Source organism: Delphinapterus leucas, chromosome 6 (genome assembly GCF_059928025.1).
Source record: "Delphinapterus leucas isolate spDelLeu-1000000601 "Yukka" chromosome 6, BTC_Dleu_Yukka2, whole genome shotgun sequence".
Lineage (NCBI taxonomy): Eukaryota > Metazoa > Chordata > Mammalia > Artiodactyla > Monodontidae > Delphinapterus > Delphinapterus leucas.
Window position 1 is genome coordinate 82,749,532 of NC_143134.1, and position 27,299 is coordinate 82,776,830.

The 27,299-nt window shown below is 41.2% G+C and overlaps 1 protein-coding gene across 1 annotated transcript in view; it reads right to left on the reverse strand.

Annotated features, from left to right (window-relative positions):
• GNAQ (G protein subunit alpha q) overlaps positions 1–27,299 on the reverse strand; it is a 292,728-nt gene that overhangs the window by 79,542 nt on the left and 185,887 nt on the right. Inside the window, exon 3 of the mRNA XM_022573465.3 lies at positions 9,650–9,804. Within this exon, the coding sequence (XP_022429173.1) occupies positions 9,650–9,804 (155 nt within the window). The remainder of the gene's footprint in view (positions 1–9,649; positions 9,805–27,299) is intronic.

A 27,299-nucleotide genomic window follows, 5' to 3' on the forward strand; every position in this document is an offset into this window, starting at 1 on the left:
ACTACACTCCAATAAAATTAAAATATTAAACAACAACAACAACAAAACAACAGAAGAGAGTAAGAGACAGATCGAGAAGGAAAAGGGAAGGGAGGAAGAGGCCTTTTTCAATTTGCCTGTTTGGCTTTGTTAATTTATTCATCTTTTATATGGTAACTTTCAAAGCTGTTGACTAATTCTGACACAATTTTTATACTTCTAAAACATATCAGAAGCATCAGAAGGCTACTTTTTATTCTAGTCTGCTCATCTTGACTGTAATGACAGTGCTTACTTCAGTTAATTTACACATATTTATTGAAAATCTGTTATATGTTCAATTCAAATCACTGTGTGTGTTGGAGAGGGAGGGGGGCTGGCACAGGGAGCTGGTACAAAATACTTAAAAAATATATTTTTTCTTTGCCTTTAGGGACATCAGGCTACCTGCGAAGCAAAGACAGCACAGATGAATCAATTAAGAAATAATTAAGTGCCAAACTGTGAGGTGCTAACTATGAATGCATTAAGAAGGGAGAGATGATTATGAACTGCAGTCGCTAGAGAACTGCGTAGAAAAGTGGGGGATGAGTTACGGCGTGCAGACTGAATGGGACTGGAACAGGCAGAAGAGGGGAGAAAAGAGAGATGGGAAGAAATCAGCAAAGAAACATAATTTACTTATTCTTTTATTATGCTCCTCATTCATTCAACAACTTTCTCTTAAAGCCTGACTGAAAACTAGGCACTGTGCATAGCACTGGGTGGGAACCACAAAGAAAAAAAAAAAGATGTGAATCCTGTCCTCAAGGAGCTCGTGCTCTAGCAATGGCGATAAACATGCTATAAAATAACCATTTTACAGCACAGAGAAGATGTGACTCAGAAGAGATCTCCCAGTGATGGTAGCCAGGAGTCAGCCATGAGCAAAAGGTCGCTGACTAAAGCAGGTCTCTCATGGTCATGTCTCCTTAACTTGGATATTGGTTCTGTAGGACCAGAACTTTCATTTTAATAAGATGATCAGGTCTGAGGAGCTGTTCATGTTAAACTAATTATAGACCACAATTCTTTAGATCAAGAAGCCACTGTGTTAATGAAGAAGAACACCAGGGTCAGCCCATAAGAGTTCAAAGAGGGCTTGGCAGGTGGGGAGTGAAAATAAAGGAACGGGCCCGATGGAGAAAGCAAGTGTCCTGGGCTCACTTGAGACTGGAGGTGGGGTTATCTCCTAGTCAGGTTCTCTTGGGCCGCTTTCAAAAGCCGGTCAGCCCTACCTTTGGTCCCACTGACTGTTAAATCCCATCACACTCTCAACCAGCTGCACCAGGCACTACAGTGGGGGCAAAAGCCAAGCCACATGAGACACAATCCTTACTCTCAGAGCCAAATCTACTCAGTCAACATTTCTGGTCATTTATGCCATCTTTAGTACTGGACATTCTGTGCACGGCATTTAGAGGTACTACCAGGGAACACAGTCTAGAGCTCTCTGACGCTCACCTCCTATCTGAAGTTTTGTTGTGCGAAGAGCTATTGATGGAGTACTGCTGAGGGACTGCAGGCCATCTGTTCTCTCAGTTCTCTAAAAATGAATCTCTGGGTTGATTCAGAGCATCCGAGGACTAAGGTAGGGTCTATCTAAATGGCAGACGTGGAAGCAGAGTGCTAGTTGCCTTTTAATATTCAGTCTCCTTCCACGGGAGGGGCTTGCAATTTTTTTCTTTTCTTTTTTTTGCGAGGTGGGGGTGGTTTGAAATCAGATAGTAAGTATTTTAGGCTTTGTGGGTCATTCAGTCTGTTGCAATGACTCAATTCTGCCACTGGGCACAAAACCAGCTTTGGGCAACACATAAACAAATAGGCTTGGCTATGTTCCAACAAAACTTAATTTATAAAGACAGGCAGCAGGTTGAGTTGGGCCTGCGGGTTTTCCAATCCTGTTCTATAGTAATAGCGCCCCTGGTTTCATGTGGGTACAATGTCATCCTGAGTAGATTGTGGGAAGGATTGTAAAGAAGAGGTCAAACTACTGAACGTGCAAACATTCTGCCGAAATATGAGCAAGCAGCAAACTGACAGAGTGAAGCGTCTCCCACATCCACTTTGCCCTTCAAGCAGAGTGAATGAATGACGAACAGGTGTCAAGGCAAACCCCTTTCCCTACTACATCTCTGTAATGAAGGTTACAGTGCTTAAGCCTTACCACCTCTAACAGCTCCAAGCATTCTGAAAAAGGAATACTAGAGACCAAGTCTTAGAATCATCAGAGTTCACTGTGGAAGACAAATACAGGGTATGTTTTATTCTTGCAAAAGGTTATTAGGAGAGGGACTTCCCTGGTGGCACAGTGGTTAAGAATCCGCCTGCCAATGCAGGGTACATGGGTTCGAGCCCTGGTCCGGGAAGATCCCACATGTCGCCTAAGCCCCTGCACCACAACGACTGAGCCTGCACTCTAGAGCCCGCAAGCCACAACTACTGAAACCTTTGTGCCTAGAGCCCTTGCTCCGCAACAAAAGAAGCCACCGCAATGAGAAGCCCGCGCACTGCAACGAAGAGTAGCCCCCCACTCACCGCACCTAGAGAAAGCCCGTGAGCAGCAACGAAGACCCAATGCAGCCAATAAATAAATAGATAAATAAAGGTTATTAGGAGATATGGCTCATTAGATAAAAGAAAACAAAAATAGAAGTAAATATGTCACGCGGGTGAATAAAAGGGCCACTCCATGTTATTACTGTCATTCTTTAAAAAAGAGCAAACATACGCAAGATCAATACCCTCTTCTGAGCTCAAGAGAGCATTTTTAGTCATTTAACTATGTAGAGAATAATCTCTCTGTTCGTTACATTTCCAGGTAAATTTGGGGGGTACCAGGTTTCCACTTGACTGCATAGGGTAATGGTTTCTCAGATAAAGGCATTCTACTATTAGAGAATCAAAGGATTTCAGAATTAGAAGAGAGTTTAGAGATTACAGAACAGACACCAGTGTCTGAGGCCAGTGAGACTTACGTAGTCAAGAGCCCCACAGGTGAGGAATGGCAGACGCAATTCCATTGAAGGCTGGACTTTGACCCAATGGTCTCACCACACAATGTCTCGTCTGCCTCCAAATGCCTGCAGTAGGCTTACACTTCTTCTTTTTTTTTTTTTTTTGCGGTACGCGGCCCTCTCACCGCCGCGGCCTCTCCCGTTGCGGAGCACAGGCTCCAGACGCGCAGGCTCAGCGGCCATGGCCCACGGGCCCAGCCGCTCCGCGGCATGTGGGATCCTTCCGCACCGGGGCACGTGGGATCCTTCCGCACCGGGGCACGAACCCGTATCCCCTGCATCGGCAGACGGACTCTCAACCACTGCGCCACCAGGGAAGCCCTACACTTCTTTTTAATAGTCAGATAAAGAGTAAAGTTAGAATGGCTGTGAGAGTTAAGAGATAACAGACGCTCAGGTTCGAGTATTTGGCTCATGAGTCAGGAACTAATTTTTAGCAAGGTACTTCTTCAAGAAGGATTCAGCCCCAAAGCAGGCCGATATGCTAACCTACCTCTGAAAATTCGCTTTGCATTTAAAATCCAACATTCAAATTCCTAGTGCATTTTTAAATTAAATTAAAAATTTAAGCATGAAGTTAGAAGTAAACTCCAAATCTGACTTATGCCCCAAAGCCAATTTTCATGTACTGTGGATTCATGGGCTGTGGAACATGAGGAAATTTCAAGGTGTCTGATCTACTGAAATCCTTGGAGGGTACTCCAGTAAAGCAAGATTAGGCATTACTTGGTCCCTGAAGGTGAACAAGGATACAGCAGTCTTTTGCCAAAGGCCTGCAGTGTGAGGACTTTTCTCACTATATGCCAAGTTGATTGAGATTTGTGTTCTCTGGCTCATGTCAGGGAGCTTTTGGTACTGTAGGCAGTGAACTCATTTGACCTGACGTCTCAGTATATTAAGGCAGGTGGTGAACCCCAGCAAAAAAAAAAAAAAAAAAAAGTAAACCTACAGCCATCTGTTTATTGTATTCTTTATCTATGGATATTCAGAGCCCTCAGACTTTTTAAAATCAATAACAAAAAGGGTAATAAGGGAATCTACAAAACTCTCCAGCATCTTAAAATGCTTTTTTAGTCTTTCATTAAATAGAACTGGAAGAATATGCCAAATTAAAGCCAAATGCAAACTTATCCTAAACTGCTTATCCGTCGTCTGGAATTTCCCATCTCCTTGTTTCTACCAGCGCGGCCGGTCCTTTGAGCCATCCGATTGTTCATTATGATCAGCAAGTTGGCTAATCAAAGTAGAAAAACAAAAGCTCAAATCACTTTAGTGTCCTTATTGGCTCTAGTTTGACTCCAGTAAAAAGTTATTGGATGGAGTATGGGAAAAGGGGTTAAGACTGTAGACTAAAATAAATAATATTTCTCAATTCTGTGTGACCTAGAATATCTTCTATGTTGTATGAACAACTGATATACTGTTAAACATGGCTAAATTTTGTGCACGATAATCAAAACCCTGATGGGTGTGTTTTCCAGTAAATCGGAGCTACCTATAGGCAACGTTAATAAAGATTAATAAATACTTTGTATCTTTCATGGTAAGTGATTTATCTAATCAGAGCTATTTTATCTATTAGTCTATCACCTATATATCTAACAACTGTCAATTATCTCTCTCCCTCTCTCTCTCTCATTCATTCAACCATCCATCTATCCATCCATCCTCTGTGAGGCTGGATTTCACAGTGGTTAAAAACTTGGGCTCTGGACGCAGCAAATCTGATTTCAGTTCCTACTCCTATCACTTACTAATTGTGTGACCGTGAACAAGTCACTCAACCTCTCTGAGACCCTGTTTCATAGGGATAATAAGAAATATCTACAGTTTTGCATATAAACGACTAAGCACAGAATCTACCATACAGGAAGTATTCAGCAAATGGCAGCTATTTCGATAACAGAACTTTCCACATGCCAGATCTTCAAAAACAGCAGGAAAAAAGACTTAAATGCCTTTAGCTCTGGAACTTCATAGTTCGCCTATAATGTCCAAAGACAGATAGTGCCTACATCACGGTCACTGAAACAGTGGAAATTACCCATCTATGATTTCATGGAACAATCACTTGTGAAGGTCAAACGTGAGCAGTCAATGTTAGGCACTGTGGGCAGAGGAGAGAGACACTTCGGTAAACACGATACCAGATACAAAGGAGATTTGTACAAGTGTTAAGATACATGACACAGTGACTCACTCTCTCTGGTGTTGGGCAAGACTTTCAGAGGGTGTGACTCCTGAATTGGGTCTTGAAGGATAAATAGGAGCTCATCAGATAGAAAAGACGAGAGGCATGCTTGGCCTCTGTTCTCAGTATTCCTGGCAAGTGGCCTACACTGACTCTCACAACCAGCAGGGTCCTGGAGAGAACTGTTGTTAAGCTGAAAACTTTAAGCAGATGGGCATGGCAGGCACGGATTCTCACACGGCTAGAGATTAGGTATCTACATGTTCCCTAAATCTAAACTGAAGAACCACAAGGGAGACAGTCAGTACTCAGGGAGGCTGGTCTTAAATTCAGAAAGATTTCTGTAAGGTGATGTCACCGTATAAGAAATTAGGTGCAGAATATCAACAAAGTTTTTAAAATTTTAATTATAAAGACAGAAAGAACAACATGCCTCCTCATGAAGTAACAGAGGCAGGATAAAATACTAAAAGACACACCAGTGGAATGTACACAAAGGTCAGAAAGGAAAAGGGGTAACAACCATCTCGAATGCAGAAAAAGGAATTATTCTGAGTTACTCTTTGAAAATGAATTCAGTACTGGGAATCAGTGATGCTCAAGACAGGGGACCTACATCCTCATCAGTACTATCCCCGCAGTTCACGGGGCATTCCCTGGACCACACTGGGGGAACATGTGGAACATAGCAGCAAATGGGTGAATCCAAAAAGCCACTGGTCTTATCTTTGTGCTGGCAAGGTTTTCCTGGCTAAGGAAAAGGAAAATGCCTGGGACTAAGATGGGGAAGAATAAAGTGACGCTAATACTTGGCCTCCCGGCACAATGGGATTAAAGGCAGGCCAGCCAGGCTACTTGGGCCCTGATCTATAATATAAAGAGTGCTGAAACATCCTGGTTAGAGATCAGAAACATGGATGGAGTCAGCTAACTCAGGTTTCCACACACAACTTACATAATTGGCAGGAATAGATTGGTTCTACCCCCTGAAAGTAAACAAGAGTCTTCTAGAGAAAACGAAGGGGAAAAAAACAAAACACCTCCCTAGGTTTCATTTAGCTAAGGTGACCAAATGTCCCTGTTTGACCAGGAGATTCCCAGTTTATGCCTGCTATTTCACTGCAATTATTAACAGTAACCCCTTCCTTCTCAAAATGTCCCGCTTTGCGTAAGTTATACAGTCACCATCTATTTAGCCTATGTAACAAAGTACTGTAACGAAAAGACTGAATGAAACACATTCCTTTTGGTAGAAAATGTATTTCAGGATGAGCAAGTAGCACCAGTGGAGGAGAAAACCTTCTACTTCATAGAAGAATGCCAACAAAGACCAAATGATAAAAGCAGAAAATCATTCTTTTACAAATCCTAATGGAATTATTAAACCAGGTGAGACTTACTGATTGGAATTAAAACGATCATGTGAAGAGTTGATGGGGAACTGGAGATTACACAATGACCAAGTAACACCACACAGATTGCTTTTGGTGGCAGAAGGAAAAATATATAACTTTATAATGGAGGCTGTCAGTGCCCTAACACTGTGGTGAACCTTAACTTATCACTGATGGGTAAACCAGTGTATGACATCACTTAAAGTGTATTCTACTCACAATGGTTAACTGGAATCTAATCGAGTCTTTAAATGCAACTTCCAGTTTGTAGAAAACCCAAGAGACGGAAGAGAAAGTTAAATCAAGCTCTGAGGCAGCAATCAGGCCCAATCCAAGTCAATCTTTTCAACATGCCAGTGAAATACAAAGCAGGTCTCTACTAGGTTAAGAGAGACTTAAGGGACATATAAACCAAATGCAATGTGTAGCCCTAAAATTGACTGACTCTGAAGGACATTTTGGAAGAATGTGGGAAATATGAATATGAACTGGGTACGGAATGATGAAAAGGACGGCTGATTATTTTTAGGTATAATATGGTATTCTTTATTATGTAAGCAAATGTCCTATTTTTTCAAAAAGATGCACACTGAAATGTGGGTATAAGGACATATAATTTACTTTATTCCTTCTGCATAAAGATATGGTTAAAAAAGAAAAAAAGTGCATGTGCATGCACTTATATACCCACGTGATGTACAGTTTAGAAAATCGAGTTCTCCCTGTACCCATCAGGGGAAAGTAGAACTGTTTAAAGAATAATCACGTGAAGGGGTTGAGATCAGCCTGTCCCAGGTGCCCCCGTATCTTCAGCTCTAACATGAGGGATGTGCCCACAGAGCAGGCGTGTTTTTACGGTAGACGCAGACTGTGCGACAGAATTCTAAGATGGTGGCTCTCCCAGCATCACAGTGCTAACAGGGGCCTGGAGAAACCGCTGCGGATAGCTCTTTGCCCTAAAGCAACTCATGGGTACTTGTCTGGGAATGCACAAATCTAAACTGAAGGAATGTCACCAGACATATGGTGGAGCTTTGTCTCAAGAGCACAACAGCAGCAGCCGACCCAGGTGTCCTCAGGGCAAACAGGAATCTCTTCGAGGGCCTATCCCAGGAGCAGGAGGCAAACCATTTCCTAAGGGGGGTGGGGCCCAACCCTGGTAAGCAACATCCTTATGGGACACTGGTGCTCTGATACCCTAGTCGCAAGACCTCTCTGTAGAGAGAACAGATCTAGGTGGCAGGTAAAGAACAGAAGAGGTAAGGAGGAGGGGGAGAGACAGGATTTATGATAAAGTAAAAAGACGGGGGTTAGAAATGATGAGAGGTGGAGGATTTATTTGTGTATGTAACTTTATAATGGACCAGGAGAGACGTCACAATAGCAAAGTGAGAAGTGAAGAGGAGTTAAAGGAGAACCAGAGGTGAGGGCGGACAGCGGAAGACATAATGAGCAGCAACAGGAACGAGGGGTAAAGCACAGCGCAATGTGGGGGAGATGGATGGAGTCTGGAATGGCAAAGGAAACAGAAAGACAGAGGGGGCAGGAAGTAAAAGGAAGACAACAGGTCAAAGGCTGAGGGGGCAGAATTTGCAACACATCAGAGCTGAACGCATCTTCTTCATCTCTCTACTCACAGGAACTTACACAGTAGGAATTCGGGGCGGGGGGCGGGGGGGAGGAGAGAGGGAGGGAGGAAGGGAAGGGGGTGAAGGAAGGTGGGCAGACATGGAAGAGGAAGACTGAGAACAGGCAGTGTGGAAGGCTCCGTGAAGGCGTGGAAGAAGGACAAAAGAAGTAGGGAATGAGGAAGCGCTCATTTCAGAGGCCCAGAGCGGTGGGTATTAGCTTAAACACGACAGACACGGTGTTCCTAAGCGTTCCACGTCACATTTCAGAATTACGTCATTCAGATTTACCTTAGGAATACAAGAATTGTTTTGACCAGGCAACATTTCTTTGGCTAACCTGAATCATAACTTATCTTATACAAATGCCTAGAACTAGGGTAAGAGCACGATCCACTTTACTTCAAAAACAGAGCCAAACAGCTCTTGGATGTTCTCTGCACTGCTGAGTGATGCCCATCAGCCTATGGGGCTCCTTATTTTCCCCATGGTCCTGCTCTCATCCAGAGGGTCATTTCAACACATGAACTGCCCTGAGGCTGCTGAATATTTTCCACCCTTTCTTCTGTCTGCCCAGAACCAATACAAGAGGCAAATGCTGGGTTAACATAATTAATGTAGACAGAAATCTGGCTAAATACTACTAAAAAAAATCCATTTTTCAGGCGCCCAATTATCTACATTGCTGACCACATTGATTACATTAATCCAATGACTGCCAGAGCTTTACTTTCTTTCTGTTAGGCAAGATTTAATCTAGAGAACTAACAAAGCTCTCTAGGATGCAAATCTCTCCCAGGACACGATTCTGATTGACAGCTCACAAAATAATTCGGGAATGCATGCAAAATTCGACTCCCACGCAATTTTCATGCAAAGGCAAATCTATCCATCAACATAACAGTGGCTCCCAGGAAGCAGTCAAGGTTCGGTGCCTGGAAACTAGAAACCAGGAGGTCTGATGTTTGCGAAGCCATAATCAAGCGCATTTGTTTGCGGTTCTTAACGTGCGTAGGTGTTTTCCAGCATATGAGTAAGATCCGAAATTTGCATTAAAAATTATTATTACAAGATTTCAAAGCACAATGAAGTATGTGTTTGAGAACTGCTGCTTTACAATTTGGGGAAAGAGACAGGTTAGTGAATGCAGATTCCTAGAGTCTTCAGTTTGCTTTTCAAACAGAAAACAGTAAAATACTCTCCCTGACTCATCATGCCAGTCTCTTACAATATAGTTGAAATTTATGAGGTTGGCACAAGTTTAATACCTATACTTCCTAACTGTGCAGTTAGAATCTGATAACAATACACACATTACAGAACACAGAAGGTCTCACTGCAGAGCACCTGCACATGAAAGTAAAGAGAAAGATGCAAAGGGCCTCCTGGAGGAATACTTACTATTTGGTAGAGTCAGATAACTGATATTCCCGTCGTCTGTCATAGCATTCCTGGATTCCAGGATCGTTCCATAAACTCTTTATTGCATCTACATACGGATTCTCAAAAGCAGACACCTTCTCCACATCAACTTCTCGAACTAATTGTGCGTGAGCCTGTTTAAAAAAAAAAAAAAGTTTTAATCTCCTTTCCATCACTGAAAATTGCCTTTGGTTTGCACATTACACTGTGCACAAGTGAGGTCTTTCCTCATATACTGGTTTTTGAACTGGTTTATAATAATGTAATGCTTCTTCTTTTTTTTTTTTTTTCCTTAGATAAAACCCAGTCCCAAATCTTCCCCTCTAGATTAAACCATGAGGCTACCTGAAGTTGACTAGAGGAAAGCAGAGTGTTTGGTTCCCGTCGGGACAATGAGGATGTCATGCTACACATAATGACTGTTTACAGGTGACGATCACAATCCTAAAACAATTAATGTTATTAAAGGGAAAAAAGAGACACGTATCCCCTCTGTGTTTATAGTTTATTATAATCAAACGCATAATATACCCAGCCCTGAGTGTTCTCATGGGCTGGGTATTCACTGAGTAGCAGAAGCTCAGTCAGACTCCTCAACTCATCAGGGTTAGTTTCTGTGGCTCGCTTCTGGGATAGGGGTAAAACCACAGAAGAACAGTTAACGTTAACAACTGAACCTGAGCAGCGGTAGGCGTGCCTCTCCACTCCCACACCCCTGAATTGCCAATATTTATTTCATAGCTGCCTTATCTATACTATCAGATTGAGAAGGCTATTCAGTTTTTTTTAACAAGGAAAAAGGGCTTTGTTATTTTCATTATACAACATTTAGCAGGAAAGAGGTAAAAAGATTTAAAAAAAATTTTTCAACAAGATTGAAATCAAAATGTTGTATGGTCAACCCCCAAATTAACCAGAATATATCACTGTCTAACAATCTCAAACAAAATAGGTTTTCATGGGTGTAGTTTACATGTAAATTACATGTGCACGTGAATATGTAAATCAACAAATAACTAATTATCTTGAAAACTGGAGACAGATGGCTGATAATTTGTTAAAACAGTCTTGATTTTGTACAGATAAACTTCTGAACTAGGTCAGTGAATGGTTATCTTAATTACATGATGACCCAATTATTCTTTTCATAGAGTTTTAAGCAGATAGAATTTAATAAATTTAATCCATGTTAGGCCTGTCTGGTTCCCCATCTTTATCTTCCTTCTCATCCCGTAAGAGGGAAGGGCCCCATGTCATTAGACTAATCTTGACTTAGAGAAAGTTTTAAGAAGCCCAACATGCCAAGACTGAAGAAACCACCTTTCTTGCTAGCTCTGCTCTGACCCTGACAGTCAGATCTAGTAAGTGAGAAGCCCTATAGCTCTGCCCTGCACCCCAACCTTGGAAAATGGATCCCTATAGTTGTTTTCTGTACCTAGCCCCTGCCCAGGCAATCTGTCTCATCCCACCAGCAATCCTGCCATCCTGAAGTCCTGTTCCCAAGTCTCAGACCTCAGGTGGGCCTACCTCAGTCACAGTTCCCCATGAGGCTCCCCCTTGAAAACGGTAACATTGGCTCCCCAATGAATCCCCAGTGCTGTGCTCCGCCTGGCTCTGTAGCACCTGTTGCTCCGTGTCGATACCAAAGACTGTACTGGTCCCACCTGCTCTGCCGTCTGCCTGCTCAAGTGGACCTCCTTCAAGCACGAAACACTGGCTGTGGGGCCTCCTGCACTCTGCCCAGCAGGCATGTCTCATACCTTCACAGGTATGCCTGATGTCAAGCTTTGACCTCAGCTTTCTGCCTTTGCTCACTGAATACAAACAAGTGCTAACTCTCTGTGTCCTGAGATATGACAACGATCACCCATGGTATAATCCTCAGTTAGAATCCCCGTGGCTATGTCTGTTTTACAGCGTTCTCTAGAGGATTCTGTGCATCTTGGAGGGCAGATGTGGGGCAGGAACAGGGATGTACGGGATGGTCTCCTGCTGGATATGCTCTAAAGACATGGTTTAATCTGACTCCGCTGCTTCTTATGACATTGGGTAAGTTGCTTAATCTTGCCAAATGTTATCTCTGGTGGGGAACATCCTGCCCCGACAAGTTCATGTGACTTACTATTGTGCTACAATACAGTAGTTGAGTGGTTCTCAAAAGGCGGTACACACACCAGCAGCATCACCTGGGAACGTGATAAAAATACAAATCCTTCCATCCTACCTCAAACTTTTTGAATAAGAAACTGATTAGCAAATCCCTGTTTTAACAGGCCCTCTGGATGATTCTGATACATGGAAAAGTTCGAGAACCACTGTGAACTATTAAGCATCACACAGACACTAGCTGTTGTGGTCGTAATTAATTGTCTGGCTGGCCAGAAAATTGCTACTGGAAACTAAAGAGAAGGGTCCCAGAAAGGCAACGGCACTCCAAAGCAAGGGGCACTGTAAGGGCCAGGAAGCCACAGAAATGAATAAAACAAGCCAGATGTAGGCAACAAGGAGTGATAGGGACTACAGCACACTGAGAAACACACACCCTAATTAAGGAGGATGGCTGCTATTTACCTCCCACTGACTGCCGCCATTGGGATATAGGCCCCGTGTTGCCAGATTTTCCGATTTACCAAGGGAAGCCCAAAATCTAGAGTTTTCCATGAAATATCCCTAATTTTTATTCTTGGCAATGCTAGAAACGATCAAGTACATCTGTGCCTGGGTTGGATCAGGTACCACTCATCTGCTCCTCCATTTACTTCCCTAATAACATTGACCAATAACACTATGTCCTACACAGAACCTGGAACACAGTAGCTGGCCACTTAACACATGCTAATAAGTAATTCTGCAGCACTTTCCTACAACAATATTTAGACAAACTATTATACCATCCATAGGGAGAAACGGTTGAGACCTCTCTGAATTGCATAAAAGCTACGTGATGATACAGGTTAGTGTAGGCAGTATTTAAAAACTGAGTTTGATACTCACTACACTGGGCCAACCATGTCATCTGGAAGGAGTTCTGTTTCTGTTTCTAGAGAAGGTAACTTATGCCAGAGAAAACAGTTTCAACATAGCAGACACTTTTTACTATGACGATTAAATGTTTATTGAACCCCAGTGAAATGCTAGGTAACATAGCAATTAAAGACATAGATGTAGTTGCCACGGAGGGGTAGGGGTGGAGTTGGGGGGAACAGTCCATATAGCCGGCAACCAACCAAAGCACAGGATTATGTGCTCCAGGGGGAGAAACGAGGGAACATTTGCATTTCCATATTTAATTTCAGTGGACTGTAAGGGCATTTCAATAGACAACATCCTCAACAGTTGTGTAACCGAAAAGCCGGCTCCTGTAAAATGAGATTACTTTCTGTTGTTAGAAAACTCCTCTAATTTCCTATCTTGTTCCACCTCGGTTTGCTTTTTCTTACATCTGGAAGGCCTTCTCTATTCCTTTCTTTAGCTTTTGTTCAGGGGCCATATCCTATGCCATCTCTGACAGGAAGATGTTCCTAATGTTCCCCTTCTCCCCCAGAATGTGAGCTTTGTGTCTTTTGAACCATGGAACTTCTACATTTTGCTTTATGATGTTAGCTCTCGGCTTATCGTCTTCCAGACTATACATTGAGGGAAGGGGCTGTAGTTTACTGGCTCTGATTTCTTTTGGGGCCCAGCACAGAGTGAGCAACAACAAATATTTGTCTAATTTAACTGCGTTTAAAAAGTACATATAGGGGGCTTCCCTGGTGGTGCAGTGGTTGAGAGTCCGCCTGCCGATGCAGGGGACACGGGTTCATGCCCCGGTCCGGGAAGATCCCACATGCCGCGGAGCGGCTGGGCCTGTGGGCCATGGCCGCTGAGCCTGTGCGTCCGGAGCCTGTGCTCTGCAGCGGGAGAGGCCACAGCAGTGAGAGGCCCGTGTATGGGAAAAAAAAAAAAAAAAAAAAAAGTACATATAAACACAGTGCCAAGTCCTACAAGTCAAAGACAAGTTTCTCAAGGAAATCTTCCATCCATTACCTACTCTCTCAGAACCACATAATCCTTAACAGCACTTATCTCAGTAGCTAGTGTGCATCTATTTGTGTGCTATTTGTTAGTATCCTTCTCCCTGATCACTGTATAAGTTCCAAGACAGGCTCAGCATTGCGGTATCAGGGTCTAGCAGAGTGCCTGCCACTGATGCTCAATAAATATTCGTTGAATGAAGTATATAAGGAAGGAAGAGTGGAAATTATACTAAACTGGAAATTGGGACACCTAAATTCTAGGCCTGGCTTTACCCCTAACACAAGCCATAACCCTTAGAAGAAACTACTTTACCTCTACAGAGCTTCATTTTCCTGGTCCACAAGATTATGCAATTGAAACAAATCATCTCCCTAAGGCTTCGTCTAGCCATAAACTGCATGACTGTAAATAAATACATCTAGAATGCATGGAGCACCAAGGAGTTACAACACTGTCCCTCCAGGAGCACATAATATATCATTTATTGAAACAAGACCTCACTATTTCAAACAGTGCCTGACAATAAAGGGCAGAACATGGTTAAGTCTGTACATCGGCAATGCTACATAGGGGTTGAGAAAGTAGAACTCAGTATGGATAGAGAGGTCAGAGAAGAGAGGATTCGGCTGGCAGGCAGAGATGAAAATGATGAACAAAGGCTCAGCAGACAAAATAAACACGGCCCTCTCTTTTAACTGTGGGAAAAAAAAAGTCTAGTGAGGAAGTTTCATGCTGACCCTTACTGCAAATTAACCTCCACAGTGAAAGCTACAGTATTAATCGCAGCTATGAACCATAATCAACCTCCACCAACTATGAAAGTATATTGGCCTCAAAAACCACAAGATCACCGCTTTGCCTTCATCCAGGTCATAATTTCTAAGTCACTTTCATTGCCTACTGAGCTTTGTTTTTTAATTCCACCCTTGCTGTTTTGTAAAATGACATTCAAATATAATCAACTGTAATTTGCATTTATGTTAGAGCTTTCACCTGAAGTTCTCAAGTTATTTAAGTGTGACAGCATTTTATAAAATACACACAGAATTTTTACATTGCCTATACAAAGGTCCTCAATGGAAGTGCAATCCTCTCATTTTTTTGGTAAAAAATATTCTGTATGTGGAAAGAATATTTTTTAGTTCAATGTGTTAGACTAGGAAGATAAATTAGACCCTTTTCTATTTGTCCAAATGTCAGATGTGAAGTAGTAAAAATCACAAGTAATTACATGAAATTAAACAATTACTAATGAAAAAGGCTATGATGAAAAGGAAATAAGTCATTTCTAATAATATAAATAAGTTACAATTGACTACCCTTTTTATTTTGAACACTGTACATAGAAAAGCAAAACAGGTATGAGTTAGTTAATCATATAAACAAAATGCAAAATATAATTCTATTTCATTTCAAGTTACAGTTGAACACACTGGATGGAAATACTTAATAATGAAAGTTAGCTTTCAGAATTCTTAGCAAGCTGGTGGCAAGCCTCAGAGGGAACATTGTGAGAACTAAGTAGCTACTCTTAGGAACTCTTGGCAGAATTTTCGGTTAAGACCACATGGAAACCGCAGGATGTGCCAATGTGGTAATGTCTTGTTTTGGTGATTCGGTGGTCATAAAATTCAGGTAAATCTTAGATGTGTTGATATTTCCAAGGTTGCTTCAGCAAGAGGAAGGAAGAACTGAGTTCCCACCACAGTGAGTCTTACCCTGCCCACAGAAGGCCAAGTCTTCAGATGAAATAACAAAGATCTTATAGTCACTTTGGAAGGATTTTCAAAAACTCATTAACAGCTTGAGGTGGCTTTAGGCTGGAATGTCACACCTATTCCGGTTCCTACACTCTAGAAGTAGAAAACCAAATGGTAACTTCCACATTTTTGAAGCTCTTAGACACAAATATTCAGCTCATTAGGGCTGCTCTGTTTGAAAGGATGCCCGACACACACAGAGGGGCTCTGAATTAGAAAAATTCTGAACTGCTGTCTGAGTATGTTTTAATCCTGAACCAAGGTGCACATCTTCTCAATCATTTTTTTTTTCCTTGTTGCTTATTTCCATTTTGGCATTTGATTGTTATGAAAACAAACAAACAAACAAAAAAACAGGCTTTTTTTGTTTTCTTCTCAAAGGAAATAGAGTAAAATGATGGACCTTGGGATCAGATCTCCCTGTTGTAATCCCACCTCCACCCAGTACTAGTTGAGCATGAACTTGGGCAAGCTATTTAACATCTCTAAACCTCTGTTTCCTAATCTGTCAAATGGGGGTAACAATGGCATTTATTTTATTTTTTTAACATCTTTATTGGAGTATAATTGCTTTACAATGGTGTGTTAGTTTCTGCTTTATAACACAGTGAATCAGTTATACATATACATATGTCCCCATATCTCTTCCCTCTTGCATCTCCCTCCCTCCCACCCTCCCTATCCCACCCCTCTAGGTGGTCACAAAGCACCGAGATGATCTCCCTGTGCTATGCGGCTGCTTCCCACTAGCTATCTATTTTACGTTTGGTAGTGTATATATGTCCATGCTACTCTCTCACTTCGTCCCAGCTTACCCTTCCCCCTCCCCATATCCTCAAGTCCATTCTCTAGTAGGTCTGCATCTTTATTCCCGTCTTGCCCCTAGGTTCTTCTGACAAATTTTTCTTTTTAGATTTCACATATATGTGTTAGCATACGGTATTTGTTTTTCTCTTTCTGACTTACTTCACTCTGTATGGCAGTCTCTAGGTCCATCCACCTCACTACAAATAACTCAATTTCGTTTCTTTTTATGGCTGAGTAATACTCCGTTGTATATATGTGCCACATCTTCTTTATCCATTCATCTGTTGATGGACACTTAGGTTGCTTCCATGTCCTGGCTATTGTAAATGAACTGCAATGAGCTGTAAATGAGCTGCAATGAACATTTTGGTACATGACTCTTTTTGAATTATGGTTTTCTCAGGGTATACGGCACTTATTTTAAATTTATTTATTTGTTTATTTATGGCTGCGTTGGGTCATCACTGCTGTGCGCGGGCTTTCTCCAGTTGTGTCGAGCGGGGGCTGCTCTTTGTTGTGGTGTGTGGGCTCTAGGCACGTGGGCTTCAGTAGTTGTGGTTCACGGGCTCTGGAGCGCAGGATCCATAGTTGTGGCGCACAGGCTCAGTTGCTCCGTGGCATGTGGGATCTTCCCGGACCAGGGCTCAAACCCATGTCCCCTGCATTGGCAGGCAGACTCCCAACCACTGCGCCACCAGGGAAGTCCCTATGGCATTTATTTTAGATGGTTAAATGACAGAAAGGATGTAAAACACTTAAAGGCAGACCTAACACCCAAAGCTGCTAACTGTTTAAAAAGCAGAAGAAAAGGAAAATAGCACAGGAAACATAAAACGTGTGGTGTACACACTTACCAGCTCTGTAACCTTAGGCAAATCACCCACCTTTATTTGCTCAAATGTGAAACAACATTCTAGAGACCAGCCTGGATAATGGATCTCAAAGGGTCCTCAAATTTGCAAACACGCCTTAAAATTTCCTACCGAAAACGTGGGCAAGAACTATCATTTCTTAGACCACTTCGCCTTCTCTGACTTCATTACAACTTGAACAGCTGACCTTCATTCATTAAGATGCGCTGAACAAAGAGTGACAGTTGTTGATGCATTTTCTTATGGTCATTACTGCATAAATGACAAAGAACAGCAAAGTCACACCGAGCTGCTGCTGGCTGGGTTCACGTAGCCAGTGACTCATTCCTATAGAACAGCCTCTCCACACTTATGATTCAACTCATGGCTCAGCAAAATTACAAATTACTACATGACACAGCCTTTTGAAGTCCCTGATGAAGATGATAAATCCTGTGTGTGGAATCTTTCAGTGCTAGGGAATCTACTGATTCTCCTTTGCTAAAGCATCCACATCCCTCTTTACCCTGGTATCACAAGAACAGAGTAGGTATCCACAGATACTCAAGACCCTTAGAAAAACTGTCATAGTATTTGCATATAACCTATGCACATCCTCCCATATCCTTTAAATCATCTCTAGATTACTTACAATACCTAATACAATGTAAATGCTAAGTAAATAGTTGCCAGGGACGGGGAACAATAGCTTGAGATCAAACCCGGCTTCAATCATAACTCTGTCACATTCCAGCCCTGTGTCTTTAGGCTTGTCTCTCAACTTTCCTGAACCTCAGCTACCTCATCCATGAAATGGGAAAATAATTCATTTTAGGGCTGTTAGAAAAGTTATAAGAATTGTTAGTAAAATACCTAAAACAAGTATTATAATTACTACGAAATCTTGAGCTATTTCAAAATTACCATTAATAAATATTATCTCAACAAATACTTTTCTACCATATGTCAGGCAATACACTAGACACTGATGAAGCAGATAATTTGTGTTAAACAAAATATCCCAGATAGCAAAATATTAGATAAGGAAGTTTATTAAACTGTCACATATTATTCTACTTTAAGGTTTTACAAATTGATTTATTATCATTATTAGATCTGCTTTTCTAAGGTTAGAGCTTTATTTTTAATCTTTATTACGGCATTCACCAAGGTAATCAATGACTATAAGGCACACTGCCTTTCCGCAAAAACTTTGCTGAAAATCTGTTTCTCTTTTTGGTTTTGCTTCGCTATAAGCTACATTTGCTTAATCTAACACATAGCAGACTCCTTCTTCGATGGAGAAAATACTCCTTTATTATTTAAAATGTTCTTTTCCTTTTAAAGAACTCCATCTCTTTCTTGGCTCTACCACTGTAAATTTCATGCAAATATTTTCTATTTAGTCCTCTGCTTATTATTTTCCTTTTTCATGTTCGTAGGCCATGTCATAATTATCAGGATCAATGACATTGTATGTCAGAGCATAACACACACCAAGCAGTTCCAAAGAGTCTGTTGACTGATGTAATTACATGGTTCCATTATGTAGAATCTTGCCCTCAGGTCTGTAAAGCCTTGGGATGAAAAAAAAATTGTGCACTCTTTGAAATCACCTTCATGATTATGATGGTAATACACACGCACACATTGTGAATGCTACAAAAAAGTTTATTTTCAAAGAGTTAATTCAAGTCACAGTGATAACGAAGAAATTAGAAGATTCTTTTAAAGATATACGTATTTATTAAGAGTCAAAGAATTAGACATACTTGTATGGCTACTTTCAAAGAATATTTCAGGACCATTAGTTACTTGGGATTTTAATGGCTATTGTTTTGAAAAGTGGGTTCTAGAGCCAAAGTCAGATAACTGTAGAGAATGATGTTTATAAAAAGTTAAACAGATGGTCTATATTGCAGAACTCGGAACCTTTACTAAGACAACGGTGCTAGGAATCCATGAGCACAGGGTAAGGGTGGAGGCATTACTGTATGACCATGGCAGCACTTTCCCCTCAGATCAGTGGATGAGACTGGTGTTCTCGTGAATCACACTTTGAAAAACACCGACTAGAGACTGAGACTCCCAACAACCAAGTAAGGACTGATTTTACACAAGCAAAACAACCGACTGGCTGATGCTTCCCCATGCTGGCATAACAGGCTAATGCCTGCCTTATAGATTCACAACATTCTCATTGTTGAGTTCACATTTTGCATGTGGTTCATTTCCTGAAATTATGTCTCAGAAAAAACATAATCATTTTAGCCCTTTGCAATGTCTGGGCTCCTACAATCTTACTAACCAGAGGAGTGTGTTGCTGCTGGTCTGGAATTTTATTTTGTTTGCCAATAGGAAAAACAGATCAAGAAGATTTCCTTTCTTAGCTTGGTAGACATTCAGACAAAGCTGAAAAAAGAAATTTGAAAGAACAAGCTCCTTAATGAAGGGATGTACCAGATGTACCCGGAAATCTCACGGTCCTGCAGAGTCTTTCTGGGACACCCACTGTGAAACCTGACCACTGCAGCTTCAGAAATTGTGTTCAGGGCTTCCCCGGTGACGCAGTGGTTGAGAGTCCGCCTGCCGATACAGGGGACACGGGTTCGTGCCCCGGTCCGGGAAGATACAACATGCCAGGAAGCGGCTAGGCCCGTGAGCCATGGCCTCTGAGCCTGCGTGTCTGGAGCCTGTGCTCCGCAACGGGAGAGGCCACAACAGTGAGAGGCCCGTGTACCACAAAAAAAAAAAAAAAAAAAAATTTGTGGTCAGGAGAACTAAAAGCGAAAGGCTCGTAGCCCCAGAATTTTGCAGAAGAAAAGGAACTTCCTAGAACACTTGTCTAAATACCTCTTTAACTCAGAGAGCAAGAAACTGTTCCAACAGTAAGAATGTAAAAAGAATCAACGGCAATGATGTCTAACTGTTCTATGAAGAAGAGTAATGAAACATCTAGAATCTGAATAGGAAGAAGGGAAGGGAAATAAGAGAACCCACATCTTCCTAGGCACTTTTGGGGGGCAAAGAGTAATACATATAATTTGTCACTTTGAGAAAGGACCCAAATTTCAGGAAGATTACAGATAAGAATCAATTGTAAAAAGTTACTTGGACCAGTGTTGAGAAACTGGTAACTTTCTAGTGAGAGTATGATAGTTCATAGTGTATACATGACATTCTGGAGTATGAAAAGGAATATTAACAATAGTTAATGCTATATATCTTTGAAACATTATTTATTGACCAACACATCAGTTATATTATATTGGTACTGTTAAAACGTTTTCAAACATAAAATTCTTTCCAAAAAATAAAACTTTCATATATCCATATAAAGTAAAAAAAAAATGAGAAGTTTTCTTACATTCATGTATTTTAGTACATTCATGTATGTTAGTTATGTTCTTAGCCATTTCTGTTTCTAATATCATATCCCTGACATTTTTAAGAAGACTATTTTTTTCATTATGGACATATTATATAACTATTTCATGAAATTGCCTGCAATAGTCCTCAAAATTGCACTAACCATTTTAGGTTAATAAATTAGAAATTGTAACATTTTCAGTTGGGTCCTTCTCTATAGACCTTAATATATATTTTTTTTTTACGGTACGTGGGCTTCTCACTGTTGTGGCCTCTCCCGTTGCGGAGCACAGGCTCCGGACGCGCAGGCTCAGAGGCCATGGCTCACGGGCCCAGCCGCTGCGCGGCATGTGGGATCTTCCCGGGCCAGGGCACGAACCCGTGTCCCCTGCATCGGCAGGCGGACTCTCAACCACTGTGCCACCAGGGAAGCCTGACCTTAATATTTTTAATTGAAAAATATTCTCTCTTAGGGGCTGAAATACCTGGTAAGCACAAAACAAATTCTGCTAAATGGGAGGTATTCTTAACTCTACTATTTTTTCAAATGCAAATTTGTAAATATTTCAGTTCAAATATTTTCATAGGAAGTATCTCATTTATCAGTTCATAATATTCTTCTTCCACAGATACCTTTAGGAAACAAAACTCAAGATTGGTAGATTATCACAGCTTGTTTGAAAGCAATTATGACTGTGTGTGAGTCGTAACTAATTGCAAGTACATTTCTGCTCCATAGGCTTCTTAATTTAATAAATGTTTTACCGTAACACTGTGCATCATTAAGCACTACATTCATATTACCACAAAATATTTTTATTTTCAACATTTTATAGAGAAGCAAAAACATTCATAGTATTCAAAATAATGAGAGAGATTTCACTTTATCAAAATGAACTATCAAAAGCTGTACCCTGATTCCATGAATTAAAAGAGGGAGAAAACCAAACCATCAATTGTTTGCAAAGAGTTCCTTCTGCTAAGGGAGTTAACAGATGAATAATTATTGCCTCATTTTTTTGCACCCGAATAAGAAAACTTGGAATAAAAAATGAACCAAATTAACTTGGAAGGAAAGTCACTCGATCTAAATGAAAAGTCATGCTTCACAGAGTAATATAAAAATGCATTTCCTGCAGCTGCCCATGCTAAAATGTCATCTTTGGGCACAATCTCCTGAATATAACAGCTAACTTTTGAAGTAGATGCTGACACTTTTTCAGCAGATCTGTGTCATTTGAATTTTGTGTGGTTGATGATATCACTTTGGGTATAATGGTGGATGCTGCTAAGTATCAACAAACAATTTTGTAAAAGTTATACATTACCATTCATTTTTTTGAGAAACAAAAATTCAGTATTAAATTTTTTGGTAAATATGCATTTTCGGGTTAAAAAAGAAAAGGTTACTGTGGCCAGAAGAATTTATTACAAAATAAAGTCATTATCAGACAATAAAACAAACAGTTATAGATTTACACCAAACAACAAATGATAAAACCATGGAAGCAAAAGCTACCATGGCAAGACCACTGTGGCAAGACTGCTCAACCTAGATTTTTCCATATAAATTTCACATACACCTAACAATTTTCCACTGACCCTGCTCACTGAAGATCTGGTGCGTTACTGTTCCTCACAACTTACAGACCAGAGCACAGCATGACTGGCTAATAACAAACGGATGATAAAGGCAGCAGCAACATATCCTTCCCTACCACCCTAGACACTGGAAGGAGTTGGCTGTCCCTGGTCTCTCTTGTCCACGTTTATTCCATATTAGCAGTGAGTGCCCACATGCTGTCTTTGAAAGAGAGACGCAGTTACATTGCATCTGGGAAGGATTTGGAAAAGAGTTGGAACATCTTTCAGATTTAAGCAAGTGCTAAAGTGAGGAATCTGTTCAACTGCATGGGCAGAATTTGGAAATACTAAGTGAAAGTCTATCAAATCCATCCTGGCTTATTTTAATACAGCTATTAATAAGAATGCTTCATTAAAAAACGAGAAACTAGAACAAATGCTCAACTAGTGGGATGCTGGGACAAGAGGCGTAAAGCGAAAGTGTCTCGGGCAAACTAGGACACAGGGTAGACCTCTGTATGGGGAAGACTTGGGCTAGGGGATCAAGAAGACTAGAAGTGACCTGACGGTCTGGACACCTGCTTGGTCTAGCACAAACAATTTTTTTTAAAGTGGCCAACATCTAAAATTGAGAACTTTTCCATTAAACAGAAAAATAGATTTCCTACTTCTCTTGATAAACTGTAAGATCCAGCAACACTATGCCCATATTCCAAGAAGACAAGAGGCCACAGCTCGTAAGCTACTATCTGCCCCTCACTGTTGTCCATAAGAAAGGGAGAGAGGATGATTCTTTACGGAAGTGAAGAATATCCTCTGTCCTATAATGCCAAAACTCCCTACCTAATTAACTAAGTTGTGCTGAAGAAGAGAACGTGCCCAGCTTCCCATTACCTGCCTGGTCCTGAAGAAATCTGATTTTACACCCTACCCACCACCCCCAACTCCCGCAGAGCTTGTGTAAGCCTTGCATTCTTTGTGTGATAAGGATGTTTATACACTCTGCCTGAGAGGAACTGAGAATTACATTCTGACGCTCACCAGTGGGCACTGTCTCAGCTTCCTGGTCAGAATCCGTTGAAAAATGTTGTGCACCTGTGATCTTCCAGTATTTTCCCCTCACCATCCCTTTAAATTATATCCTAGCACTGTGGTTCCACTGAACTGTGAATGTTTGTGTTATGAGTTCCAATCTAACCCGGTCTAACCAAGGGGACCAGGGCATGTGTTAGGTGGAAAATGGTACCATATGGTTTGGGTTGTTACAGGTGGTCATGACCGTCAGTAAGGTGTGAGGCACAGTGAGTAGCTAAGGAAGGGTCTGTGGCTTTGGTGTCAAACACTCAGTTTCATCCATGCTCCCATTTACTTGCTTTGGAGCTTCTCCAAGCTACAATTTCCTTATCCCTCATCTGAGATAATGATACCTTCATCACAGCACTGTCATAAAGCTTGAAGGTAATACTATACGTAAAACAGCACAGTAACAAGCACACACTAATGGCTCAGTACACAGAAGCAGCCTTTAGTTTGTACTTCAGATATGATCCAAGGGGAATTACGGTGCAATACCTTCAACCCAGCTCTTTTCTTACATTTAGTGAACTAACCCTTTGCGAGGGTGGGGAGGAGGTGGGGGGATGGGCGGTGGTTCAACTTTAGGGAATCTATCTCAAAAATATAATTTCCATGATTCCTACCAACATGCTATATAGCACTAACAGTTTGATATCTTAAGGAAATGCTATTTCAAACTCTTACCTAAATTATACAATAATTACAGTGATCACTGGCGATCATTTTACCGTTAAAACTGTTTTTCCAAATAGCAGCATGTTAAACTTTATTCACATACAAATTTCTGTCTCCATAGGTAAATCCAAATCTCATTACACAGTATTCATCTCAATGTTGAGTTTTCAAAACATGCAAAGATCAAAACTTGACTAAAACCTTTTTTTAGACACCCAAATAGATGTGCATGAAGATTTTATCGAATATTGTATACCCAGATGTGCTCTTCCCCTTAAATTCTGGTGAGCTTCCCATGAAAATCTGATTGGTGACAGAGCACATGGGTTGTGAAATTAAACCAAACCAAATCAATCTTTATATAACTCAAAAAGACTTAGCATTTTCACTGCTTTTTCAGGAAGATAAAAATGCATATTGCTGCCTCTTTTATGTGTTTTCATATCTATCTTTGAAAAGCTTTCATGTAATTTCTAAATTTAGCTCCTACTTCCTTTTTACTGTGCCACCTGATCTACAATCCATCTCTGATAACATTCTGATCTTCACACCAAGGAACCTCCATAGAAAACAACTCTCAGAAGGAAGATAACCTGTCACTAACCTCTTCTTACAGATAGCACAAGACAACCACTTTCTTCCCTTCTGCAGTTTCTGTGGGTACCATCTACATATATTTCAAAATTCCCTTCACTTGGTGGTAGGAAATATCAACCGTTCTAGAGCTTCAACATCTTTTATCAAAATGATCTCTTGCTAGGAAAATGAATTAAAGTGAGAAATTCATCTCTTTTAACCTAAGACGGAAGATTGAGGGGGAGAGAAAACAAAGAGAAGCGGCAGTAGAGAGAGAGCTGGTGTGCTGGAATGAGGTTAAAAACAATGTTGCACACATAGCAATTTCAGAATAGTTTATCTGGATTAATGATCATTCTATGAAAATGTTCTTCTCTTTTTATTTTCCATTAATATCAGATTTAATAAGGATGAGTTACATAGAAACAAAAAATTTTGGTATGAGGAGAAAACTAGCAATACAGTCATCGTTATCATTCTGTTAAAGTGTTCTCTTTTTGTTGTCTGTTCATTAATATCTGATTTAATAAGGATGAATTATATAGAGATAAAAAAATTTTGGTATGAGGTGAAAGCTTCTAGCAATACAGTCATCCCTCGTTATCTGCGGGCGACTGGTTCCAGGAGCCCCTTGAATATCAAACTCTGTGGATGCTCAAGTCGCTGATGTAAAACGGTGAATGAACACAGTTGGCCCTCCATATCCGCGTGTTTCACATCCACGGTTTCTGCATCTGTGGATCTAAGTGTGCAGCCAGTAAATATAGCACAGGAGTCTTGCATTTATAAAGGAAATCACTGGTCACAAATAGCAGAAGCCCTTAATTAAAAAGCTAACCTACAGATCTGGCGAAGAAAGGATGTGTAGTGGGGACTCAGTCTTCTAAGAATCCTATCCACCCTCCCATTTAAGCCTTTCCTAATTATTCTTATCTTCTTGGGGCATTTATAGTCTTCATAAAACACCTGTTGGGCACCAAGCTATATACTGCCTGGCACTGCTATTTAAGTGCTCCATGTCTGTATGTTCAGAATGTCTTAACAATGCTGTGAATTACTTCAGGGTAGGGACTGTCTAATATTCCTTACATTCTAGCAAAATGCTAGGGCTGCTCAATAAATATTCCACAATGAAAATGAACTGTCTTCCTTTCTGATACATTTGTCCAGAAATGTGACCTAACAAGACCGAGGATAAGCAGAAAAAATGACCAGTACTGGACAGAAGAAACAGTCCTGCCCAGGAAGTTGGGAAGTCTGGCTGGGCCTCTGGTATGATATTAGACTGGTTTCTTAACCTGTATAGGTTAACTGTTGACTTCTGTGACTGAGTTATTGGACTAAAGAAGGCGGAGGTGCCTTGCCCTTATGATTACACATTCAAACATAAGCTAGGGTGAAATTAAAGAATTTATCCAATGGTATGGCATGGACACTGCTCAAACAGAACAAAGCAGAGCTCTGGACTTCCCTTGCCATCCCTCACATCAACCTTTTAGCTCCCGGACCGTGAAGAGGTCAAGAATGTCCCAGGTGCTGGAGTCACTTAAGGAACTTAGGGCAGTGACTATATTATAATTTAACAAAATTTTAATGCTGGTACAGTGCGTAATGGGTAAGGGCTGAATACCAACTCAGCCCATAAGTGTTATCTTTGAATCATAAAGGTGTTAATTTTATTCAAAATTTATTATTCATCTGATGGCGCAGGGCTACCTAAGGGCTGGCAATAAAATGAAAACAGAGATTCCCACCAACACTATCAATAATGGGTCTTTTTGATTCCGCTCCTCCCCATACTTGTAACTCAATACTTCTCTTTTTTTTTTTTTTTTTTTTTTTTGCGGTACGCGGGCCTCTCACTGTTGTGGCCTCTCCCGTTGCGGAGCACAGGCTCGCGACGCGCAGGCTCAGCGGCCATGGCTCACGGGCCCAGCCGCTCTGCGGCATGTGGGATCTTGCCGGACCGGGGCACGAACCCGTGTTCCCTGCATTGGCAGGCGGACTCTCAACCACTGCGCCACCAGGGAAGCCCAACACTTTTCTTTTTTTGAGGTAGTCATTTTATAACTCCCAGCTTTTCCTCAACAGCATGAGTTCATCTTGCAATGAGGAACCCAAACCACACTCTGTTCCCTGCTCTGCTAAATAAAGCATAACGGTCACGAACAGGCCTAACTACAATCTTGGTTTCACAGATGAAGAAAATGTTATTTTCTGTTCACAATAAAATTCCCTGGGACATGCAACAGCAGTAACGGTTCCGTCAGGGGGTTTGAGACCCCTCTGGACACAGCTGCAGCTCGTGGCACTCAGCAGCCCTGAGAGCCAAGAGGATGAAAAGAAGAACAGCAGGGAGGGTTGATGTAATCCTTGCACTAAGTAGTACTAAGTAGTACTTAGTGGTATGGAGTATTAGTACTTGGTTGAACACTGGAATCACCCGGGGAGCTTTAAAAAACATACATGTCTAGGTCCCACCCTTGGAGATTCTGATTTAACAGTTTTGGGAAGTGACCGAGGTTTTATAATGCTCCCTAGGTGATCTAATGTACAGCCAGAGTAGAAAAACACTGGTGGAGACCTGGTCTCCAGAGTATAGGGCACATAATCATCCACTGGGTGCAGAACAAAACTATCAAAACCTATGTGTTTAATCTGAAAAGGAAAAACGTATGAAGTTTTCCTGTATCTAATGGAAAAAGATATTAAGTTTTCCTGTATCTAATGGCACTCTCATCCGTCTGATGGCCGTGTACGGTGTCCAGGAGTCGTGAGGGAAGGTAGGAGATTCCTGAGGAGTCCTCGCTCTTCTGTTCACTTTCAGTGTGTTGCTACATACCCCCATTAATGTGTCCCCAGCCAGTAATTTACAGATTCTAGTATCTTAAAGAGAAGAATCCTGACAAC